This window comes from Crinia signifera, chromosome 9 (genome assembly GCF_055691185.1).
Source record: "Crinia signifera chromosome 9, ASM5569118v1, whole genome shotgun sequence".
In the NCBI taxonomy this organism is placed as follows: domain Eukaryota; kingdom Metazoa; phylum Chordata; class Amphibia; order Anura; family Myobatrachidae; genus Crinia; species Crinia signifera.
In genome coordinates, this window is record NC_139225.1 from 65,134,512 (window position 1) to 65,160,652 (window position 26,141).

General features: G+C 42.2%; 1 protein-coding gene across 1 annotated transcript in view; it reads left to right on the forward strand.

Annotated features, from left to right (window-relative positions):
- The window catches only part of STEEP1 (STING1 ER exit protein 1), a 45,074-nt gene extending 23,249 nt beyond the window's left edge, over nt 1-21,825 (forward strand). Inside the window, exons 4-7 of the mRNA XM_083159132.1 lie at nt 14,188-14,326; nt 15,712-15,801; nt 15,993-16,085; nt 20,274-21,825. Coding sequence (XP_083015258.1) covers nt 14,188-14,326; nt 15,712-15,801; nt 15,993-16,085; nt 20,274-20,336 — 385 coding nt within the window. The 3' untranslated portion in view covers nt 20,337-21,825. The remainder of the gene's footprint in view (nt 1-14,187; nt 14,327-15,711; nt 15,802-15,992; nt 16,086-20,273) is intronic.
- The last annotated feature ends 4,316 nt before the right edge of the window (nt 21,826-26,141 follow it).

Below are 26,141 nucleotides of genomic sequence, written 5' to 3' on the forward strand. Positions count from 1 at the left end.
GCGCTGTTCAGTGACGGTCGTTACTGACTAACATCTGTGCTCAATTTTTGGTGCAGGACCTTTTTTTTTTTTTTTTTTTTAATAAATTCCTGTTGCCTTTGAGCGCTGTTCAGTGACGGTCGTTACTGACTAACATCTGTGCTCAATTTTTGGTGCAGGACCTTTTTTTTTTTTTTTTTTTTTTTCTGCACTACATACACACTACCTGGTTGAAATAAAGTTTGTACCCCCCCCTACACTATACACGTGTTGAAACATTTCACAACCACAAACACAAAAATAAAAATGGCATCCCAAAGGTCATCCCAAATGTCATCCCAGTCATCCAGAAGAATGTACTCAGCGGAGGAGGCATATGCCATGCTTGCCTCTGACAGTGACACAGACAGTGATGCAAGCGGGGAATTTGAAGGATTTGTGTTAACCTCATCTTCCTCCTCTAGTGATGAGGGACCCCCTCAAAGACGCCCCCGTAGAGCAGCTGAGACCCCCCCCCCAATGATTGATCCCGTATGGATCCCACCACCAGCCAATTTTGAGCCCCAGGTTCCTGAGTTTTTGGCCATCCCAGGAATCCAATTTGATTCCACAGGTCTCAGAGAAATTGACTTCTTCAAATTATTTTTCTCTGATGATTTTATAAATTTAATGGTGGACCAAACTAATTTATATGCCCAGCAGTTTATTGCTCAAAACCCCACGTCATCATTTGCTAGGTGGACCCCTGTAGATGCAGTAGAGATGATGGCGTTTTGGGGTCTGGTGTTTCATATGGGCATAGTAAAAAAGCCAGAAATTAGGCAATATTGGAGTACAGATGTTCTGTACAGCACCCCATTTTACCGTATGGCCATGACCCGGACTCGTTTTGAGATGATCCTTAAATTTCTGCATTACAGCGATAATGCACAGTGCCCACCCAGAGATGATCCCACCTTTGACCGGCTATTCAAAGTCAGGCCGGTCATTGATCATTTCAGCGCCAAATTTGAGGAGATGTACATCCCCCAACAATTCATTTGTGTGGACGAGTCCCTTTTACATTTTAAAGGAAGGGTTAAATTCCGCCAGTACCTTCCCAATAAGAGGGCAAGGTATGGCATAAAATTGTATAAACTGTGTGAAAGCACCTCAGGGTACACCCACAGGTTTAGGGTATATGAAGGGAAGGATTCAAGTATTGAACCGCCAGAATGCCCCCCCTCCCTCGTAGGTGTTAGTGGAAAAATTGTCTGGGATTTAGTGCACCCCTTCCTGGATAAAGGTTATCACCTCTATGTGGATAACTTTTACACTAGCATCCCCCTGTTTAAGGCCCTTGGTTCAAGAGGTACAGCAGCTTGCGGTACTGTGCGCAAGAACCAAAGAGGCCTCCCAAAAACGCACATTGCCCAAGTAATGAGAAGGGGTGAAAGCAGGGGAATATGCACTGAAAATATGTTGTTGGTCAAATATAAGGACAAGAGGGATGTCCTTATACTGACAACAATTCACGGAGACAGTACCACCTCCGTCCCTGTACGAGGTACCAGTACCCACACCTCAAAACCTAATTGTATCCTGGATTACAATAGGTACATGGGCGGAGTGGATCTTTCAGATCAGGTACTGAAGCCGTACAGTGCCCTGCGGAAAACAAAAATCTGGTACAAGAAGCTGGCCGTGTATATCATCCAGATGGCACTGTATAACGCTTACGTGCTATTCCGTTCTACCGGCCAGAGGGGGACATTTATGCACTTTCAAGAGGAAGTCATAAAGGGCCTGATATTTGGGAACCAGCAGGCAGAGGGCCCCAGTACTTCTAGTACTGGCCCCCGTATTGTACCAGGGCAGCATTTTCCCAACGAAATCCCCTCCACTGCAAAAAAGGGCAGGACACAAAAAAGGTGCAAAGTTTGTTATAAAAGGGGAATAAGAAAGGAAACTATTTTCCACTGTGAAACTTGCCCTGACAAACCCGGCCTTTGCATAAAGGAGTGTTTTAAAATATACCACACATCTATGGATTATTAGGTCCATCAATTCACCGTGCATCGGGGGTCTTGCTAATGCCACATAGCACCCACCATTCATTCCACCTGAATCTGAGCCGCAAAATCCAAAAATCACTCCTTCCCTTCTGAGTCCTGCCATGCACCCAACTGGTATTTTTTGGTCACATATGAGGCATTGCCATACTCGGGAGAAATTGGGGCATATATTTTGGGGTGCTTTTTCTCCTTCAAACCTTGTGAAAATGAAAAATTTTGAGCCAGAACTGCATTTTTGTGTAAAAAAATGTAATTTTGCCCAGTTGTATCAAAATTGGTGAAACCCCTGGGGGTTTGAAATGTACATTATACCCCTAGATGAATTCCCTGAGGGGTGTAGTTTGCAAAATGGGGTCACTTGTGGGGGGTTCCACTGTATTGGTGCTTGGGGGGTCTTGCTAATGCGACATAGCACCCACCATCATTCCACCAGAATTTGTGCTGCAAAATCCAAATATCACTCCTTCCCTTCTGAGTCCTGCCACTTTTTGGTCACACATGAGGCATTGCCGTACTCGGGAGAAATTGGGGCACAGATTTTGGGGTGCTTTGTCTCCTTCATTCCTTGTGAAAATGAAAAATTTTGAGCCAGAACTGCATTTTTGTGTAAAAAAATGTAATTTTTCATTTTCACTGCCCACTTGTATCAAAATTGGTGAAACCCCTGGGGGTTTGAAATGTACACTATACCCCTAGATGAATTCCCTGAGGGGTGTAGTTTGCAAAATGAGGTGACTTGTGGGGGGGTTCCACTGTATTGGTGCAACATAGCACCCACCATTCATTCCACCAGAATCTGTGCTGCAAAATCCAAAAATCACTCCTTCCCTTCTGAGTCCTGCCATGCACCCAACTGGTATTTTTTGGTCACATGTGAGGCATTGCCGTACTCGGGAGAAATTGGGGCACAGATTTTGGGGTGCTTTTTCTCCTTCATACCTTCTGAAAATGAAAAATTTTGAGCCAGAACTGCATTTTTGTGTAAAAAATGTAATTTTTCATGTTCACTGCCCACTTGTATCAAAATTGGTGAAACCCCTGGGGGTTTGAAATGTACACTATACCCCTAGATGAATTCCCTGAGGGGTGTACTTTGCAAAATGGGGTGACTTGTGGGGGGGTTCCACTGTATTGGTGCAACATAGCACCCACCATTCATTCCACCAAAATCTGTGCTGCAAAATCCAAAAATCACTCCTTCCGTTCTGAGTCCTGCCATGCACCCAACTGGTATTTTTTGGTCACATGTGAGGCATTGCCGTACTCGGGAGAAATTGGGGCACAGATTTTGGGGTGCTTTTTCTCCTTCATACCTTCTGAAAATGAAAAATTTTGAGCCAGAACTGCATTTTTGTGTAAAAAAATGTAATTTTTCATTTTCACTGCCCACTTGTATCAAAATTGGTGAAACCCCTGGGGGTTTGAAATGTACACTATACCCCTAGATGAATTCCCTGAGGGGTGTAGTTTGCAAAATGGGGTGACTTGTGGGGGGGTTCCACTGTATTGGTGCTTGGGGGGTCTTGCTAATGCGACATAGCACCCACCAAAATTCCACCAGAATCTGAGCTGCAAAATCCAAAAATCACTCCTTCCCTTCTGAGTCCTGCCATGCACCCAACTGGTATTTTTTGGTCACATGTGAGGCATTGCCGTACTCGGGAGAAATTGGGGCACAGATTTTGGGGTGCTTTTTCTCCTTCATACCTTCTGAAAATGAAAAATTTCGAGCCAGAACTGCATTTTTGTGTAAAAAATGTAATTTTTCATTTTCACTGCCCACTTGTATCAAAATTGGTGAAACCCCTGGGGGTTTGAAATGTACACTATACCCCTAGATGAATTCCCTGAGGGGTGTAGTTTTCAAAATGGGGTGACTTGTGGGGGGGTTCCACTGTATTGGTGCTTGGGGGGTCTTGCTAATGCGACATAGCACCCACCAAAATTCCACCAGAATCTGAGCTGCAAAATCCAAAAATCACTCCTTCCCTTCTGAGTCCTGCCATGCACCCAACTGGTATTTTTTGGTCACATGTGAGGCATTGCCGTACTCGGGAGAAATTGGGGCACAGATTTTGGGGTGCTTTTTCTCCTTCATACCTTCTGAAAATGAAAAATTGTGAGCCAGAACTGCATTTTTGTGTAAAAAAATGTAATTTTTCATTTTCACTGCCCACTTGTATCAAAATTGGTGAAACCCCTGGGGGTTTGAAATGTACACTATACCCCTAGATGAATTCCCTGAGGGGTGTACTTTGCAAAATGGGGTGACTTGTGGGGGGGTTCCACTGTATTGGTGCAACATAGCACCCACCATTCATTCCACCAGAATCTGTGCTGCAAAATCCAAAAATCACTCCTTCCCTTCTGAGTCCTGCCATGCACCCAACTGGTATTTTTTGGTCACATGTGAGGCATTGCCGTACTCGGGAGAAATTGGGGCACAGATTTTGGGGTGCTTTTTCTCCTTCATACCTTCTGAAAATGAAAAATTTTGAGCCAGAACTGCATTTTTGTGTAAAAAAATGTAATTTTTCATTTTCACTGCCCACTTGTATCAAAATTGGTGAAACCCCTGGGGGTTTGAAATGTACACTATACCCCTAGATGAATTCCCTGAGGGGTGTAGTTTGCAAAATGGGGTGACTTGTGGGGGGGTTCCACTGTATTGGTGCTTGGGGGGTCTTGCTAATGCGACATAGCACCCACCAAAATTCCACCAGAATCTGAGCCGCAAAATCCAAAAATCACTCCTTCCGTTCTGAGTCCTGCCATGCACCCAACTGGTATTTTTTGGTCACATGTGAGGCATTGCCGTACTCGGGAGAAATTGGGGCACATATTTTGGGGTGCTTTTTCTCCTTCATACCTTCTGAAAATGAAAAATTGTGAGCCAGAACTGCATTTTTGTGTAAAAAAATGTAATTTTTCATTTTCACTGCCCACTTGTATCAAAATTGGTGAAACCCCTGGGGGTTTGAAATGTACACTATACCCCTAGATGAATTCCCTGAGGGGTGTACTTTGCAAAATGGGGTGACTTGTGGGGGGGTTCCACTGTATTGGTGCAACATAGCACCCACCATTCATTCCACCAGAATCTGTGCTGCAAAATCCAAAAATCACTCCTTCCCTTCTGAGTCCTGCCATGCACCCAACTGGTATTTTTTGGTCACATGTGAGGCATTGCCGTACTCGGGAGAAATTGGGGCACAGATTTTGGGGTGCTTTTTCTCCTTCATACCTTCTGAAAATGAAAAATTTTGAGCCAGAACTGCATTTTTGTGTAAAAAAATGTAATTTTTCATTTTCACTGCCCACTTGTATCAAAATTGGTGAAACCCCTGGGGGTTTGAAATGTACACTATACCCCTAGATGAATTCCCTGAGGGGTGTAGTTTTCAAAATGGGGTGACTTGTGGGGGGGTTCCACTGTATTGGTGCTTGGGGGGTCTTGCTAATGCGACATAGCACCCACCAAAATTCCACCAGAATCTGAGCTGCAAAATCCAAAAATCACTCCTTCCGTTCTGAGTCCTGCCATGCACCCAACTGGTATTTTTTGGTCACATGTGAGGCATTGCCGTACTCGGGAGAAATTGGGGCACAGATTTTGGGGTGCTTTGTCTCCTTCATACCTTCTGAAAATGACAAATTTGGAGCCAGAACTGCATTTTTGTGTAAAAAAAATAATTTTTCATTTTCACTGCCCAGTTGTACCACAATTGGTGAAACCCCTGGGGGTTTGAAATGTACACTATACCCCTAGATGAATTCCCTGAGGGGTGTAGTTTGCAAAATGGGGTCACTTGTGGGGGGGTTCCTAACTTTTAGCATCTTATGGTGCCTAGAAACCTACATGGTGCCTAAAAAATAATCTCATAAAAAGGAGGCTCCAAAATCAAGTAGGTGCTCCTTCTATTATGAAGCCTGTGGTTTGGTCACCGTGCACACTAGGGCCACATATAGGATATTTATGAAAACAAAAGAATTGGGGGAATCAATTTTTAGTCACATTTCTCTAGTAAAATGTACTGTGTTCCTTAGAAAAATGTATTAAAATTGCAAATCTGCAAAAAAAAAGAAATTTTGAAATTTCACCTACACTTTGTTTTAATTCCTGTGAAACACCTAAAGGGTTAACAAACTTCCAAAATGCTGTTTTGAATACTGTGAGGGGTGCAGTTTTTTGAAATGGCATCATTTATGGGGGTGTCTCACATACAAGTCCCTCAGTCACATCAGAACTGAACTGGTCCCTAAAAAAATCAGTGTTTGAAATTTTCTTGAAAATTTGAGAATTTGCTATTCATATTGTAAGCCTCCTAGTGTCCCAAAAAATTAAAAGGAAGTTGAAATAATGATGTCAACATAAAGTAGACATATGGTCTATGTTAGTTATTCACTATTTTGAGTGGTATGATTATTTGTCTCACAAGCAGAAAATTTAACATTTTGCAAATCGCTAAATTTTCCATTTTTTCACGATATTTTGGTATTTTTCACAAAAAAACACAGACTGTATTGACGAAAATTTACCACTAACTTGAAGTACAATGTGTCACGAGAAAACAATCTCAAAATCACTGGGATAAGTAAAAGCAAAAAAAAGTTATCCCCACTTAAGTGAGACATGTCAGATTTGAAAAAAATGGCTCTGTCAGGAACGCAAAAACTAGCTCTGTCAGGAAGGGGTTAATATCTACTATGATGTGGCATCTATTGTGTGGCATGGAATAAAGCAAACTTGGACCTGGGCATTTGCTGAATTAATAGACCAGGCCTAGTTCCAGCATGTACAGTCTGTATGAAAGAGTTATTAGTTACAGTATGTGATGAGTTGACATAGCCATAGCCCATTCAAAACCATAGCAAACGTCTACATTCAGTAGTGACATTATACAGTGGCTGAAGCATAAGGATGGTTCTGTGTCTAGTTTGACACGGTTCTTCCCCGTAACATAGACACACCTTTTATATTAGAGATCACATCCCAGGTAGAGGCAACCTGTTCTGAAACACCTCCCCAATATAAAAGGGTTATGACCTGCTGATCTTTTATGCTAATTAAATTGCTGCATGCTCTCATCCTTCTACCAAATTCTTACACCAAATGCCTAATTTACATAGCGTTGCCTCATGTCGCAAAGGAGCTACATCCCAAAATGGAAATACAATGCTTTAAAAATGTCCCGCCATAAATCCTTTGGTGCTGTAGCACAGGATTTTATACCAGTGCAGAAATGCCAACCATTAAATGCAACCTATGTAATGACAAATATATCAACATAACAAATACAAGAAAACATTCTTTGAAGATGATATTGTCCCAGAGATCAGGGTAGAAAAATTCTAGTTGTGTAACCTATTTGTGTATTGAGGGATAATGCCCCCAAGGTCCAGGATTACTGACAGAGGGTACCGTAGTCAAAAGATTAGAATTAAGATGGAAAAGGTTTCTGATATTTTAATTGGATTGCAAATTTAAATTAAGGTGGGTGTGTCCCATGCGGTTCCCATTGAAATGTATTTTCCCTGGCTATGTATTAGTCAGCCATATAAGTCAAATCACTTGCCTAGTCTAATGTTGTTTTTTTGCCTTTTTGCAAAGTTCACATGGAATCTCTATAGGAGGATACTCTATTAAGTATTAATTTGAAGATGCAAGTTTGTAAGACTTTGGAGAAAATAATGAGGCTGTCTCTAGAGTTGTTGCATCTTAGTCCATCTATGTGACTGAAGATCATCTTCCTCTGATGTCTTTTGTCTATATAAATTATGGGTTGAGGTAGTACAAGCCCTCTTCTGGATATACAGCACAATACAACTGGAGTAGTGCAGATAACCGCATACATTTTTATGTTTTATCTTGGTTAGAAAAACCATTGTTCTTGTTTCATTTTGGACTTGTATAAGACTTTGTGTTGGACTCTACTTTATTATTCCCCCTGGCTGTGTAAGTGTGCCTCTACACAGTTCATATTCTATTTTAAGCTTTCTGCTGCTGTTCAGCACAGGAACATGCTACATTCTTGACATTTTTATAATCCTCTGTGCTGCAGTAAAAAAAAAAGGCAAGGTCCTGGGAAGGAACCTTTGGGAATAAGAAGTTAGTAAGTACATCTTAGGCAGACTGGCCATCTTTCTTTAAATCTGCCATTACAAGACTAAGCTATAAAGTGCAGATTTCATTGGGTGGCAGTAAAAGATGTTAACATTGTTTGAACAAGATGGTGCAGGACTTTTGAGAGCAAAGGGGGGGGGGGGGGGGTGTAAGGTGTTTGTTTTCTGCCCTTTACTTTGTATTAGTTAGCAAGAGGATTACTAGTGATTAGTTCAAGTGTATATAAATGACACCTAAAAGAGCTATACAGTACATGGTATATGCTGCTCTCTATAAGTAAATAAATAGATAATGGTTTCCATCTGAAATTGATCTTGGTTTTTATTGGAGAAGCTTAACCTTTTGAGAGCTGTACTTTGTTCATGTCTGTAGACTAAAGGTGCCCACACACTAGAAAGATCTGCGATCGTAAGATGTGCGCATAAATTATCCTTCAAATCTTTTGCCTGTCCTGGACAAAAGATTTCAGGCAAGCGCACATCTTTACCAAAGATTTTTCTTAAGATCCCATGTGCGTTCCTATGGATATTTTGTTAAATCTTCTGATCTTTCATGCATCACGTAATATCAGAAGATTTAGCAAAAGATCCACAGGAGCACGCATCGGACAGAAATCGGCTGATTTTCGTCCGATTATCGGTAAACATCGGACGATATATCGGCCGATTTATCAGAAATAGGCCAATCGGCGTAAAAATCGTTCTAGTGTGTGGGCACCTTAACATATTGTAGGTCTTGACTAGGTGCATTCAGCATCCCATCAGTTGGGGTGCCGGCTGTCACAATATCCACACCATATTGTGGTGCCAGAATGCCGACATTGATGCAGATGTCAGGATGCTGAACGTAAGTATGCAGGTAGCATTAGGGGGTAAGTTTTAGGCAATACTGCTGGACTTGGATGGGGGGTGGAAAGAAGGTAGGAAGGGTTGGGCACTTAGAAGGGGGGTTAGGTTGCAGGGTGGGAGGATTAGGTTTTGTTAGGATGTTGGGGAGGAGGGTTAGGTAGGGGGGAATGAAAAAAAAAATATTCTTGCCTGACCCCTGTCTGGATTCCTCCATTGTGCTGCCGATGTCTGTATTCTGACCACTGGTCATCTCCACTGACAGTCATTCGTATGTATCATGTCCCATGTTTGGTTTTTTTTTTTTCTGCTTGATGAAATACTCAGGTTTATTCACTAAGATAGGAGTTCTATTGAAGATGGGATGTTGCCTATAACAACCAATCGGATTGTACTTATTTATTTAGCACCTTCTAAGATAATAGAATCTGATTGGTTTCCGATAGAAACATCCCAGCTTCAATAGAACACCCATCTTAGTAAATGTTCCCATTTTGTGAGAAATTTACTAAATGCCTGTTGTTGTTTTTATTTTTATTTTTTTAAATCCTGGTGGGATTATACCTATCATCTACTATGTTTAAAACCACCACAGATACACAGAGATACCACACTTTAAACTTGATATAACTTTCCAGCCCCCCCCCCCCATTTGAAGGATTGAAGCCATTATTATTAATAGTATTATTATTTTTTAAATGTATGCTTTCAAACCCACCACCAAAAACCCAGAAAAAAACATGCCTTGCATAGTGACTGTTATCAAAGGGCTGTGTATGTTTGTTTGTGTGTGTGTGTGTGTGTGTGTGTGTGTGTGTGTGTGTATATAAGAGGGGGTTAGGGGGGGGGTGTTAGTGGTACCCAAAATAAAATCCTGTAAGTAAATAAAAGAAAATGGAAGGATGTGGGGTGCAATTAAATACATTTATATTTTTTGTGTGTGAGTGTCTCCTGTCATTGTATAAATAGTATCTTTACAAGTGACCTACATGTCCCAATCAGCCCTCTCTGATTTGAATGTGCAGCTCCCACACTGTTCTTATCTGGTAGAGCCTACTGGCACTCATTGGGGCAGATTTATTAAGCTTGGAGAAGAGATAAGCTGGAGATAAAGCAGAGAAAAGGTAAAAGGAGATAAAGCACCAGCCAATCAGCTGTGTTGGAAAAGGACAGTTGGGAGTTGATTGGCTGGTGCTTTATCTCCTTTTACCTGTTCTCCGCTTTATCTCCAGCTTATCTCTTCTCCAAGCTTAATAAATCTGCCCCATTGTCCTCATCAAACGTATTATTCCCACAGTTCAAGTACTAGCAATTAAATATTCTTTCAAATGTGGCAGGTCACATTTACTTATTGGCCTGATTTCATTAGGGATTCCAGTCCAGCGTTTCTGCACTATGTTGCTGACTATGCACAATCGGATACGGTTCGTTTTATCGAATGACATTAGGTCGAATGTCATTTGGTCGACCCCACTAGGTCGAATGTGTAAAAAGGTCGACATGGGTTTATGTCGAACTTCCGACTATGTCGACTGCCATTAGGTCGACTGGGGTTAGGTCGAATTGCTCTTTTTGGGGGTTTTTTGGCCGAAATGTCAACAGTGTCGACATGGACACTGTTGACATAGTTAATCGGACGCTCGCTTCACTCGCGATGCTTCGGGCACGGTGGCTCGCTTCGCTCGCCACAGCTTTAATAACCTCCTCCACGCCCTAGTGGATGGTAGGGCATGAACCACCGCCTGTCGGCACATGTCGGCACCAAAAAAAACCCAAAAAGAGCAATTCGACCTAACCCCAGTCGACCTAATGGCAGTCGACATAGTCGGAAGTTCGACATAAACCCATGTCGACCTTTTTACACATTCGACCTAGTGGGGTCGACCAAATGACATTCGACCTAATGTCATTCGATAAAACGACCGTATCCCTGCACAATCCCATGAGGCTTTGGCGACATCCTCTGTTTCCTGTACATGAGGACAAAAGAGTATATCGATAGTGAGAGCCATACTGCAAAATGCCAGTCCCACATCCCTGCTGGGGTACAGATGTCGTCCTGCGTGTTGCCAGCTTTAAAGCCTAGTTCTGGTTAATGTAAAAAATTCAATAGAAGTCCCCCTGATTCTTTCACTACCAGCTTCCACTTCAAGGCTTTAAGGATCAGAATGTAGGACAGTCGCTGGGATTCAACAATGTTTAGAAACCCAAAACAACCTTAATTAAATACTGTAGTTTTGAATAGACTCTACGCAGTGGGTCACATCGGTTTCGAAACCTCTTAAAACCTGCAGCTTGGAAAATTCAGACCTACGGATATGTAAGTGGATTTGCATAATGATTGTATATGCTTTTCTGATAAAATGGTTCCTGTTATACCTAAAAAATGAATGAATGGTTAAGGTTATACCTAATGAAATTGTCAGCTTGCCACACTTAATACCTTATTCAACTATGCAGGCTCCCACTAATCTTTGGGGACAAAGTTTGGGATGCCTCCCAGAGATTGCCAGCTTCACAGTGAGAAGTGTGCTGAACTCTTCCTGTGCTCCCTGGGCTGTGAGGCCTGAGGTTATGAGCGGATGTTATGCTGCCACCTTGTGATCCCAATAAAATTCTAAAATAGGAAAAATATGTAAACAGCACTTGGTTGTTAAATCAACTTTTCATTGAAATAAAAACTCCATTTTTCTGGCTCTTTATTTGCAAACTATGGGAAAATTGAATGCTTATTTGGAAATCATGGGAATTACGCTTCTTCACTTATTATCTAAGGTAAAAGGAATGAAATGCTGGGGACGTGGTGCACTTTGTCACAAACAAATGTGACCCATGTCAACCTTTTGACTATCGACATTCCAATGTCAACCTAATGATTGTGTCGACACACTGATCCTGTCGACCAAAACCCATGTCAACCTTTTTCAAGTGTTGACCTAAAGCCTGTCAATCTTCAGTGGTTGACCCAATGCATGTCGACCTTAGTTTGGTGGACCCAATGACCCATACCCCTTTCCATAGTGTCCTGCTGGAAAGTCATCTACTTCCGGGAAAATCTCTAAAACAAGCGAAATCCGCTCAGTGTGTATGGACCTTTACACTCTTTTACTTGGGTCACTCATCATTCTGAGTAACTGGTTGTGTAATTGTTTCATTATCACATGCGGTTCTGTACTATATGCCTTATTCAGACCTGACTGCAGGACAAAACCATGTGCACTGCAGGTTGAGCAAATGTAACATGCAGATAAAGTTCCCTGTTACAGTGATATACTCTTCAAGCAGGCGATGTACAGTCACTATAACATCAAATGTGGATGTTCTACCATGGAACTTGATGTGTGCCAAATCTTGTCATTTCCTCTTCTCTATTGAGACATGGCCACCCAACATTTGGGCTATACCTGTACATATTCAGTATAGGGACCACTTTTCCCAGAACTAGTTATCTTAAGAATAGGATAGAAGTTAAGTTGGTATTCATTTAACAAACCTTTTTATCCAAAAGCGTGCTGTATGTTTTCCCTGAATTCATCTGGCGGTCGAGCTCCAACTCTATGGAACTCTCTTCCTCACACAGTGCGAGTAGCCCCCGCTGTAAAAGCTGTTAAGCTTGTTGTGTATTTTGAGCTGTAAAGGCAATGGTGAAGCACTTTGAGTCCTATTGGGAGAAAAGTGATATATTATTATTATTATTAATTATTATTATGTTAATAAAGATAACACTCATACGCCATGCAGTTTAAGCAAACTCTTCATGATCCCCATGTGCATCAGGCTTGCTGCTGTTCTTAAGGTGTGTACACACTTGTACAATTTATGGTGTGTACACACTTGTACAATGTGCATGAGATTTTGACTATATAGCATGGGTCCTCAAACTGTGGCCCTCCAGATGTGGTGAAACTACAAATCCCAGCATGCCTTGCCACAGTTTTCCTATAAGGGAGTGTTAAAACTGTGGCAAGGCATGCTGGGAGTTGTAGTTTCACAACATCTAGAGGGCCGCAGTTTGAGGACCCATGATATATAGTCAAAATCTCATCTGGATTGCATGAAGAGCACATGGGTTTTAACCCTTGTGATCCCGGTGCGCGCTCCCTTATTTCAGCCAGAAAGTCTTGGCTGCATAGACTATATAGTGCAGATCTGCACTATATAGTCTAAATTGTATGCAGATAGTCTAAATTGTACAAGTGTGTACACACCTTTATGGTGTGTACACACTTGTACAATTTAGACTATCTGAATACAATATATACAATTTAGACTATCTGTATACAATTTAGACTATCTGCATACAATATATACAATTTAGACTATATAGTGCAGATCTGCACTATATAGTCTATGCAGCCAAGACTTTCTGGCTGCGATACGGGAGCGTGCATCGGGATCGCAAGGGTTAAAACCTGTGTGATCTGCATGCGATCCAGATGAGATTTTGACTATATAGTCAAAATCTCATGCACATTGTACAATTGTGTACACAGCACACTTGGTTCCAGCATTCGGTTCAGACCACAGCTGATCTGCCTCTGATGTAGAGACCATGTATACTGTATCGCTTCTTGTAGCAATATTATTCCTTACTACATTATTTACAGATGTGGCCACATACATCTATCCTCCACAAGCTAAAGTGTGAGCCCTGTTTGACTCTGTGTATCGCCGGGCGTCTTTTGGTTTGACTTTTTTCACTAAAATGTCTCTTTGCATATTTTTCTAGAAACACTGTAACGTATTATTTTGTGTGCAGATGCAATCATGCTGTGAACATAGACATGCTGCTTGTCCGTCGTCTTTGCGCCCTTGTGTGAATACGATGCATTTTAATGGAAAAGGCACAAGATAGATGAGTGGTGCTGAGTGACTAGAAGGGCTGTTTCTAGGGAAAGGAGGCTATATGTATGTGGACGTTTCTTTATGTTGTAACTTATTTTTATGTGAACAGGTATTTTCCTTTTCTAGACTGATTTTCCTTTCATATGCTGCTTGCTTCGACATCCTATATAATAAGACTAACGCTGCTCCTCACTTCTATGGGGGGATTCAAGTGGTTTGCTTGCTGGCAGCCTCTAGGTGGCACCCGGCGGAGCACTTCAAATGCTGCCATTACTGTTATGATGATCCATCATTTTGACGGGTAACTAACATGTTTATAATGATGATCTTCTTTCTGCAGATGCTTCCTCCTGCTCTTCTACCAGCACCACCTGAAGAATGCCCCTGCTACATTCATTGTCAATGGATCACTGGTCAAGTTTGGCCAGGGATTTGGCAAAACAAACATCTACACCCAAAAGCCAGACCCACCTAAAAAGGTATCATCTGTCTTATTTTATTTGTATCGTGCCAGTGTACATTGTTGCGCTTTACAATTGGGGACAAAACTGTAATAACACAACTTTGTAATGAAAGACAAAGATCAGAAAAACACCTGCTTACTGTCTATGGGGAAATGCACTCAGTCTCTTTACGGTTTTGTTCCCTATTGTAAATAGCAATGAATATGCTGGCACTGTAACCAATTCTTTCAGCTAGACACACAAGCCTGACCACTATTAAGGAATAATCTATCTTGCAATGAAAGTCTCTGGTGTAATCTATTGTAGGTTTGCCAGGGGCCACCCAAATACCACCTATATGCGGCATAACTGCAGTAAGCAGGAGCCAGAGCAGCCGCAATGTATGGGATCGGAAATGTATCGTGTGATAAAACTTTGTATTTGGGATGAGTCTTTCTCCGGACGATAAAAACTGCCTATAATTAGCCCGATAATGATCTTGGGTCAAAAATCCGGCCTTTTTTTGGTCAGAACAAGGATCAAAAGGAATTGTGCTCTGTATTGGCGGAGCACCCAGATAATTGTATAGTGCATTTGCCTAAGCAATCTGACAATATTTCCAGTCAGACTATCCAGCATGATGTTTTCGTGTCAAGCACTGACCTGGCTGTCCCATGCACATTTTCCCTGTTTCTTCACAGCAGAAGAAAGGAGAAATGTCTGCTCCTCAGAGCAGGAACCCAGATATTGTATGGTCACACACTTGGATATCTACATGTATAATCGCAAAGGGTGTGAGGCTTTCAGATAAAATGCTGTGCCTAGCTTAAGATATGCAAAAATATATATCTAGCATATAGGTAACCTTTTATTCTACTGTACAAAACTTAACCCTATTCCTCCAGACCTACCCATGAAACATTAAGATGCACCAAAGTCAGAATAGAGGTAGAAGCTGTGCTCATGCGTAGTGTAACAAACATTCCCCAATTTACACTTTTATGGTTTTGTAAACGGACTTTCACCCATCTGTAAATCAGTCCCCTGGTGTCTAATATAGGACTTAGACGTGTGCTGGCTTTCTTTGTTCTGTTTACTGACCTTCATTTAAGCAGAAGTGCAAATGGCATCTCAGGCTGGAACATTGTGGTATGTGGGAAGTGTGGAGGACAGGGAGAATGTTAAGTGGCAAGTGCACGCTCTGTTCCCACCCTGGGGCAATGACTGAACACCAGTAACCGTTCATTGCAAAATTCAATTGCAAAACAAAGTTTGAGGACAGCTGACAATTATACAAAGGTGATAGAGAATCTGTACAGAAGCCTCCATTTTGTTAATCCAATTAAGATTTTCTAACAAGTTTTAGATCAGGTTTTGAGTGTCAGTAATTATATTGTGCCAATATTGACTTGTTGTTTTAGGTAATGATGACCAAACGCACGAAAGACATGGGCAAGTTCAGCTCCGTTACGGTGTCCACCATCGATGAGGAGGAGGAAGAGATAGAGGCGGTAAGTGGATCAGTATAAAGCAGTTTTCAACATGTGCTAGTATTATCCTTAATGTAAATCCCTTTATTATGCATACTAGACTTTCATGCAGCACTAGACTTTCATGTAGCGCACATTAGTACATGTTATCTATTTGCCACATGACTGAAATATTTCTAATCTGATTTACTGTTCCCCTCTGTGCCATTTAGAGGGAGGTGGCAGACTCCTATGCGCAGAATGCCAAAGTGATTGAGAAGCAACTGGAGAGAAAAGGAATGAGTAAGAGGAGGCTGCAGGAACTGGTATGTACTATGTTTGTTTGTAATCCAGGATTAGGATTATTATTATTACCATCCGTGGGGCAGCACGGATGGTGTAATGGTTAGCATTACTGACCCACAGCATTGAGGTCATGGTTTCGATTCCCACCATGGCTCTAACTGTGCAGAGTTTGTATATTCTCCCTGTGCTTGCGTGGGTTTCCTCCGGGTACTTCGGTTTCCTCCCACAATCCAAAAATATACAGGTATGTTAATTGGCTTCCAACAAAAAAATTAACCCTAGAATGTCTGTGTGTGCATGTGGTAGGGAATATAGATTGTAAACTCCACGGGTGTGGTATATTAACCCGACAGTCAGGATTCCAAAAGTCAGTACTCCGACGTCGGAATCCCGACTGCACAGCGTGGGGAGTGCAAAGAAGCCCCTTGCGGGCTTGCTGCGCTCGCCACGCTGCGGGCACGGTGGCAAGCTGCACTTGCCGCCTATTTTATTCTCCCTCTCGTGGACCCCCACGAGGGAGCAGTCAGGATTCCGACGTCGGAGTAATGACTGTCGGAATCCCGACTGTCGGGGAGCCGTCCGGCACCCAAGCTCCACTGGGGCAGGGACTGATGTGAATGTTCAAATATTCTCTGTAAAGCGCTGCAGAATATGTGTGCTCTATATAAGAAACTGTTAATAAATAATAATTATATTCATAAGGCGCCACAAGTGTTTCGCAGCGCCATACAAAGGAACAGTACAGGGAGACAAAACTTAACATTTACAGTAAATAAAAAATAGAAATAGATTGCAGGTAAAATGAATGCCACAGTTCAATACACAATGCAGCTTAAATGTAAGTAGTGAGGAATTGATTAACGTACTATGTGGACAAAGATGGACACTGAGTTTTTGAGTATGGGAGAGCAGTGAGTGAAATGTGAAGAGAAAAGGGCTTAGACGACAGGAGGGCAGAGGGTCCTGCTCTGATGAGCTAACCATCTAGTAGGATGCCATTATGCCTGTTCTTCACAAGCATCATCGCTGCATATATTTGTGTACAGAACACTTTTTTGTTTAATATAGGGAAAAGTAAACCTTGTATTAATCCCTTCCTAAAACTATATTTATCACAAACACTTTTTCAAGGTAATTGCTTCTGAAATAGAGATTCTGAATTTATTTTAATGTTTGGAAAGTGGAGAACGGTATAACCTGATTTTGGGGCTGTGTTTACATATCCTGCTCCCACAAACATGAATCAAAAATTGGCTACTGACAGTACAGCAGTCATGCCAGTAACACATTTATGTTCCTTTCGCATCTTTCTTCCTGATATTTACACCCATTTTCTCACACTTTTATTATGATCTCAGAAGATTTTAAATGTACTTTTATTTTCTAAGGTGGGACTTGTATTAAAGATGGGGATGTTGCTATGGACAACCAATTGGAATCTACTTATTTAATTAGTACCTTTATAAATAGAATCTTAGTGGTTGCTATGAGCAACATCCCAGGTATTGTAAGTTTTCCTACCAAGTTTTCTGAACTCAAACATTAAACAACTCATTGGTATATTCCAATAATTGTGCTTTTTTTTTTTTTTTTTACTCTGTTTAAAATGTTTTATTCTTATTATTGCATTGCCATATTTTGCAGTAAATATTGTAATTTGCGAATGTTTAATTCTTATTTGTAGTCGAGTGGTTCCCAACCTCTGTCTTCAAGGTACACTAAAGCTCCATACACACTAGGTGGTATTGTGAACACGATTACTCAGAAAGGGCTTTCTGAGCGGTATTCACATTATCGTTGCGTGTACACTAATATCGTTAACAATGCAGGCTCCCGCGCATCATTAGCAACCCCCTCCCGTCCTGCGTGTTCAGATGAGGGAAGTCCTTGGTAACAACTGCTGCAGCACGGTCATTGTTAACCCAACCAACCTCCCACCATACCTTGTTTTCTTGACTGAATCTGCAAGTGTGTATACGCTTGCCGATGCCGGCACTCCACTGAGTCCCTGCCACAACAGTTGTGAAACAGTGATGTAGCCTATGTAACAAAGACTTTTCCATAATGAGATATAGCAGAGATGAGACCAAAGTCTAATCCTAAAATGCATCTGTTTAATATAAACCTTATACATGTGTCTTGAAGGTCATTTATATACAATAGTTTTACTCATTTTGTGTATTAAACAAAGGGTACTTGTGTATTAGCAGGGCACCCAATTAGCATACGTACGCTAGTGTAGGGAAATCGCATCGCATGGGCCGTTTTAGTGCCGTGCCAGGTGATTTTCCTATGTAAATTATTCACTGCTCTCTTGGCACCGGCGGATCGCATGCTTTTTTATTGGGTGCGATGCCATTACGTTAGCTATGCACTTGTATGACATGCATTGAGGTTTTAGCCCCCCCCCCCCCCACTATCCACGCCACCCCAAAGCGTGGCGAGCGCAGCAGAATGCGTCCTCCCGACCTTTTCAAACCTCCCAGTATCCACGTCGGCATGGAGTTGATTTTATTATAGTGTGGTGAGCCCTGCGAGGGGACACGGAATACATGTAAAGTAATCCGCGTCCCCTCGTGGGGCTCACCACTTTTCAGGCTCACACATTATATAAAGTCAACTCCACACCGATGTGGATAGTGGGTGTATGAAAAGGTCGGGATGCTGCGCTCGCCACGCTTTGGGGTGGCGTGGATATTGGGGGTGGGGGGTGCCTAAAACCTCATTGCAGGTCATACAAGTGTATAGCTAATTGTATTGGGGGTAGAAATGCACACTCTGTGAGTATGGTCCACTGAAGATGAGTTCCTCCTGTCAGGCTTACTTGTGTCTGTGCGGTGATGCTACGGTGTCAGATTGTGCGGTGCTCACAATACGAGATAGACAATGGAGTGTGATGCACATAAAACATTTATTGCACAGAAACCGGTACAGTCATGCTATGTTAGCAGAGTCCTGTGTTACTGGCAATGGGGCGGGGTGGGGGATGGGTGGGTCGTGGTGTCCGACCTGGGTGACAGGGGTCTGTGCTGTCTGTTGCTGAGAATGGGGATGGTGGTGTGTAGTCACCGCAGTGGCTACACACTGGAGAGTACCTGATAAATCAAAGGTCGGCGAAGTCTGAGGCGGGAGGCACAGGTGGGTGGTGTGGGGGGCTGGCGTCCTGTCCCCTAACCGCAGTACACCTCTGTCCTGGTGTCCAGCGAGCTACTTCCGGTCCTTGTTCCTCTGGTTCTGGTCCTGGATGTTTCCAGCCGGGACTTGATCGATAGTGGTGACCCGTCCCAGCTCCACAGAGCTGGTGGTGCGTGGCTTCTGGGTGAGTCGGATCGCGGGACCCTCGCCGCCCGGTGTCGCGCCTTTGATCAGGTACTCTCCAGTGTGTAGCCACCATTCCCAGCAACAGACAGCACAGACCCCTGTCAACCAGGTCGGACACCACGACCCACCCACCCCGCCCCATTGCCAGTAACACAGGACTCTACTAACATAGCATGACTGTACCGGTTTCTGTGCAATAAATGTTTTATGTGCATCACACACAATTGTCTATCTCGTATTGTGAGCACCGCATCCTACAGAACCCAACAGTGCACAATCTGATACCGTAGCATCACCGCACAGACACAAGTAAGCCTGACAGGAGGTACTCCTCTTCAGTGGGCCATACTCAGAGTGCGCATTTCTACCCCCAATACAATATCGATTTATACTGGGTTCCAGGACAAGACCCAGAAATTGCTGCACCGCTATACACCCATCAGGGTAGAGCGCAATACTGAAACCCCAATAGCTAATGTAATGGCATCGCACCCTATAAAATCGCATGCGATTTTGCGGAGATGCGATCCGCTAGGGCCAAGAAAGCAGTGAATAAATTACATAGGAAAATCGCATCGCACGGCACTTAAAAAGGCCCATGCGATGTGAATTTCCCTGCTAATACACAAGTACCAAACAAAGTTTGTGCTTTGAACCATCAGAAAGCAAAGGTATCTCAGCTGCACACATATTCTGTGTTCCAGAGTTTTGGGTATTGGGGAGAGTACCTTTGTGTTCTGTGATATTAGACAACTGGTGGATGGGGAAAGTTCAATGCAGTATCTGAGGAACCTTGTCTAATCATACAAGGTCAGAGAGGACTTTGCTTATGCCAGAAGTTTATTCTAAGCCACAATTTGTTTTTATTTACCTTGTTCTTTTCACAGGCTGAATTGGAAGCAAAGAAAGCCAAAATGAAGGGAACATTGATTGACAACCAGTTCAAATAGAAACGACACCTCAAGTAAAAGAGAATTCTTTTTTTAGAAGGATTTTCCAGGCAGAACATGATGTTTACAAGCAGTATGACAGATGTGTGTGGCATCAGTGCCCACCCTCTACAGCTCCTTTATGGCACGAGTTTGGGCAGCTGGGAAACATCTGATTACATCCGAGTTACAATCCTAATTATGCCTACTGTGTATATTTAAAGGAAGTCTGTCAACAGCACTACATGGAAGGCAGTGCAGAAGGCTCCGTTTTGTTCAATGATTCAGCAGCTATTAAATGTTTGATTCTTTTATAAAGTATTGCAATTTGCAGAAAATATATAAAAAAAGAAACTCATGTCATTGTGTAGTTTCCTCTGTTACAATTTGTTTTTATTTGTACAAATTAAAATGAATAAAATGTATTAGGATTTTATATTTACATAGACTTGAGAATCACTGTTCTAGTTTATACAGGTGTGTCCCCGTTCTCTCCCATTATGGCATTCTGTGCAGTCAGATGCATGCTTGACTTGGACACCCCACTATGGGTAGAAATTCTCAGGCTTTCCTATATCTAAATCTCGCAGCTGCACTCAGTTATTTATAGCCATCAATTCAGTTAGATGTGAAAGGTTCAAGTTGCCATTGCCACATGGTGTCAACGTGGCCAGGAGCACTCCGTCTTGCAGCCTTCGAGACCCGATTTCTGCTCAAATTAATTTAAAAGTGCTTGCAGCCCCATAGAGGGATTTTGTCGCACACCACTGCATCCTACATTGCCAGCAACCATAGTAATGCTTTGTATGTTAATCACAATTGTGCTCTGAATTAGACGCACTGGGGCGGATGTATTAAGCCTTAACTAGAGATAAATGCAAGGGTGATAAAGAGAGATAAACGTCCAGCCAATCACCTGCTAACTGCCATGTTATAGGTTGTGTTTGAAAAAAGTCAGTAAGGAGCTGATTGGCTGGACGTTTATCTCTTTATCACCCTTGAATTTATCTCTTGTTAAGGCTTAATACATCTGCCCCACTGTGGCATCAACAGTTTCAAATGGGAGCTTTTAGCATGATTTGAAAATAGGTAAGTGAGAACACCTACAGTATGTACATGGGTATTGTGATAAGGGGGAGGGGGTTATACTTATATCTGCATATTTTTGTACTTAAAACTCTTATCAGGAGTTGTAAGGATTTATTCTGTTTAACCTTACAAGTTATCTGCTGAATTTTTTTTATTACTTGTGAAGGACTCTGGGAGCCAATGGGGGATTAACAGTGGCACATGCAATTTATCTGATGTGCAGCACATCTGAACTCCAAACCCAATGTGCACGGGCAGGGCCCCATACACTGATATCTGTGGGGGCCCCCTTCCCCATAAAGCACAATAGCGGTAAGGAGCAGGGATGGAGTAGTGGTGGGGACCAGATGACTGAGCAGGGTGGGGGGCAGTGACAGGGAGATCGGTTTGGGCACCTCAGATTAGAGCTGTCCCCTTCAAACCCCCCCCCCCCCCTTTCCTCTCCCTTTCACCGGGCCTAACGTCAGAAACTATGATACATACATACACACACACACATACATACATGTATCCTCAAACATGCATACATGCGCGCGCACACACAAGTAGAACATATATATAGAGCACAGACAGACATACATACATACATACATACACACACGTAGTGCACACTGACAGAGCGAGGAGAGCACAGCAGCTGTCATTGATGCCAGGTCTGGCCAGCAGCCTTTTTATCTTTAAGCCTCTGACCCATGGCTTAAAAATCACGCATTTGGCAGGTCGGCGGGGAGGGGGCAGGGCCAGTATGACAAGTTTACATGACAAGTGTCATTTTGGCTCCACCCCTTCACTGTCGACCCGCAAATTACGGCAAACAGCTGTGAGGGGGCAGACTAATGTTGTGTACACACGGTGAAGATATGCCGTGCTATGTGAGTCCTGATACGATCAGATCATATCGGGACTCGCACGGCATGCATGTAGTGGCACAATTTTGACGATATAGTGCAGATATGCACAATATAGTCAATGCAGCCAAGACTATCTGTCTTGCGATACGTGAACGCGCATCGGGATCGCAAGGGTTAAAACCCTTGCGATCTGCATGTGATGCTGACACGATGTTGACTATATTGTAAACATCGGAAGGCATATCTTACTGTGTGTACACACTATAACACTAACACTATGTCAGTGTAAAAAGAAAACATTTGTTTGCCTAGGCTAGCACTTTGATTTAGGATTGTTTAATTTGTCTCATTACTTTTGGTCCCTTAAAGTGGGAGGCACATATAGAAATCGTTGTAATTCCTACACTGTTCACCTGGTCAAATTAAAGCTGAAAGTCTGCAGTTAAAGCACGTATTGTTGGTTTATTTCAAACCCATTGTGGTGGTGTATAGAGACAAAAATATGAGAATTGTGTGGATGTCCCAACTTTTATTTATCTGACTTTATTAAATACCCCCCTTAGTGAGGTATTTGGCATTACTGAAGCTATATGCATTGTTACTCATTTTTGATCAACTATTATTTTATTTATTTATTTACAGTTTCTTATATAGCGCAGCAGATTCCGTTGCGCTTTACAATAGTAGACAGTGATAAGACAAACTGGGTAACAAAAGACAGACTTGGAGGTAGGAGGTATTGAGAAAAAAGATAGTTGGATCACCCTTGGGCGCAGCTGCTACTGGGTATCGAACACTTGATGAGGAGACACCACTCCTCCAACAACACATCTACTACACAAAGTTTTCAAGTGGACACCCTATAGCGCTCTGAACACACAAAAAAAAATATACACAGTACTTCCCTTTTTAAACTTCTAGGACAGTTGGATGAAACAGGCGATCCTGGTGATCAATTTTTCATTGTTGATTTTTCATGTAAAACAATGGAAACAAAGGGATCATGTGATTAATGAACTGTCCATACAATAAGTGGGTTGGTGCACCCGTGTGGATTTTGATGGGATTCTGTGCAGCTGTTATTCCTCCACCAATAAATGGGATGTATAGATGAGCGTACCAAAACTCACATCAAAGATGTGGTGGTTAAACACATCAAGGTATCTTTTATATGCGTACCCCAACTCACACTAAGTGGATGTAGTATTCACACATAAAGGTATCTTTTGACTGAGATGAGTAAACGATATAGCCACCAAGGTGCGTACCCCAACTCACTGAATAAAAGGCTGTGACGTTCACATCAAGGTATCTTTAGGACCACTCAGTATATGGATCATAAAAGCTTTTAATGTCTTCCACATCCAGAAGTACATAACATAAAAATTAATAAAATAAAAACAGGGTGGTCACTGTGACTGCCAGTTAGAAGAAAACAATGGCGAAGTAGGAATTCTACAACCTGGAGGGTCTTCCGGATAGTCCACCAGGTAGAAGCTTCAACCAAGGTCCCAAACTGGATAGCAGCAGTCCAACAGCAAGCCCCTTCCTCTGGTCACACCATTGATTCTAATACATTTGATTCATTAATTTGGAAGCTTTTAATAATTTCAAAACAATATGAAAAGACCAAAATTGTTTTGTGTGCTCCAAAAATATACGGTTAATAATCATTTTGTAACACGTCAGTGCTGAGTGAGTTGTTTATGTGCTTTGATGACCAAACAATGATCTTGCTATACAAGTGAATTGATTGATTTAATTATCCCCCTCTGACAGAACTGCCATTTGTGCTTCCTGCCCTTCATTAATCTGCTTCCTCGTTTACCTGTACGTAAGACACATTGATTTGTCACTCTGTTGTCTTGCATACTGAAATCTGTCCCCTGTCATTTGGCATCTTAATAAAATCTGACAGCTCTACATTGCAAATGCAGAGGCAGCATCTGTTGGTGTGAGCCAAAGAGACATCTGTACTAGATCTGCGTTTATTCCCAGAGGTAGACAGAGGAGACACTTCTTAGTGTGCGTTTACTATAGTGATGCGCATTTGTAGTGAAGATTAGGTAATATGCGCTCAAGTTTATCATTAGCGTGGGTCCTATAGGTATGGAGAGGTATGTGTATGGTCTTAAACGGGCTGCAGTCAATCAGGTGTGTCCTGGACACCCTGTGAGGTACTATGAGAAAGAAATGGATAGACTGCGCTCACCTGTGATGCGCTTATGATGAATATACAAATATATAGTGTGTGGATGTAAGCAAAGAGGAGAGTAAGATGGTAAGTGGGTAAAAATTAATGAATTTATTAAATAAAAATGAAGTCGCAGTGGGAGAATGTGTGGAGTCCTGGTGATGCAGGAATAGGCCAGCGGGGTATCACTCCACTAGGCCTATTATTTAGGTGTAAGAGTGACCTAGGTAGGACTCTTTAACCATAGGTCCCTTAATAGGAACCTATGTACCTATGTGGGTGACCGCAGCGGTCTGTATGGGCAAGGGGATGGGGGATAGCGTGGATACAATGTCCAAGTTCACAGTATTGCGAACTTGGACATTGTATCCACGCTATCCCCCATCCCCTTGCCCATACAGACCGCTGCGGTCACCCACATAGGTTCCTATTAAGGGACCTATGGTTAAAGAGTCCTACCTAGGTCACTCTTAAGGGGCATACACACGTAGAGATCTGTGCTGAGCAATTTTGCTAAGCTATTTTGCTAATCAATTTTGCTGGTGTCAAGATCTCCCATGGGGAGCACATACACATGCAGAGTTTTGTGCTAAGTGATTTTGCTAAGCGATTTTGCTAAGCAATTTTGCTTAAGCAAAAAAAGTCAGGGTAATGGTTCAGAATGAGAGATTGTGATCAGTATCTCTCATTCTGTACACACAGAGAGATTTGCAGTCATTTGCTAAGCAATCTTACTAGATTGTGACTGCATGCACTGACTTAGTTAGCAAGAGATATTTAATCTCTCGGAGCATACACACGGAGAGATCTGTGCTTACTTTCTAAGCAATCTAGTCAGATTGCTTAGAAAATAGCACAAATTTGCTCCGTGTGTACACCCCTTAACACCTAAACAATAGGCCTAGTGGAGTGATACCCCGCTGGCCTATTCCTGCATCACCAGGACTCCACACATTCTCCCACTGCGACTTCATTTTTATTTAATAAATTCATTAATTTTTACCCACTTACCATCTTACTCTCCTCTTTGCTTACATCTACACACTATATATTTGTATATTCATCATAAGCGCATCACAGGTGAGCGCAGTCTATCCATTTCTATAGTGATGCGCAAGCTGACAGCACTGCCAGAAGCTCCTAGTGCTTTCAGACCCTTATTTATTAATATTTATTATCATTTTTGCTTGGTTGTTTTAACCTTAAATAAGTTATTGGTAATGGATGCAGAGTGTATAATAAATCATCTTACAATTTCATTTAATAAGTAGGTAATCAGGTTATTTTCTGTAAAACAGGACAATCTCTAAGATTATATGCCTTCCAACCATTCGTCTGCACAATGGGCCTAATTCAGACTTGATCACACTGCAAATGGGCTAAACCATGTGCACTGCAGGTGGGGCAAATGTAACATGTGCAGAGTGAGAGAGAATCAAAATTGCAGTATAAAGTTAACGCAGTCAGTATTTACCCTGCACAGAAACAAAATAACTCACCCAAATCTAGTTCTCTACACTTTACATTTGCCCAACCTGCAGTGCACAGAATTTTTCCCATTTTTGAGAACAAATTTGTCCCGCAATCAAAGCTGAAGTAGGCCCTTACAACATCTAGTTCTAGGTAATGCAATTATGCCACATTACCCTGATTTTTCATCTACTTCTCAGCTCTAGTGCCTCACACTAGGTA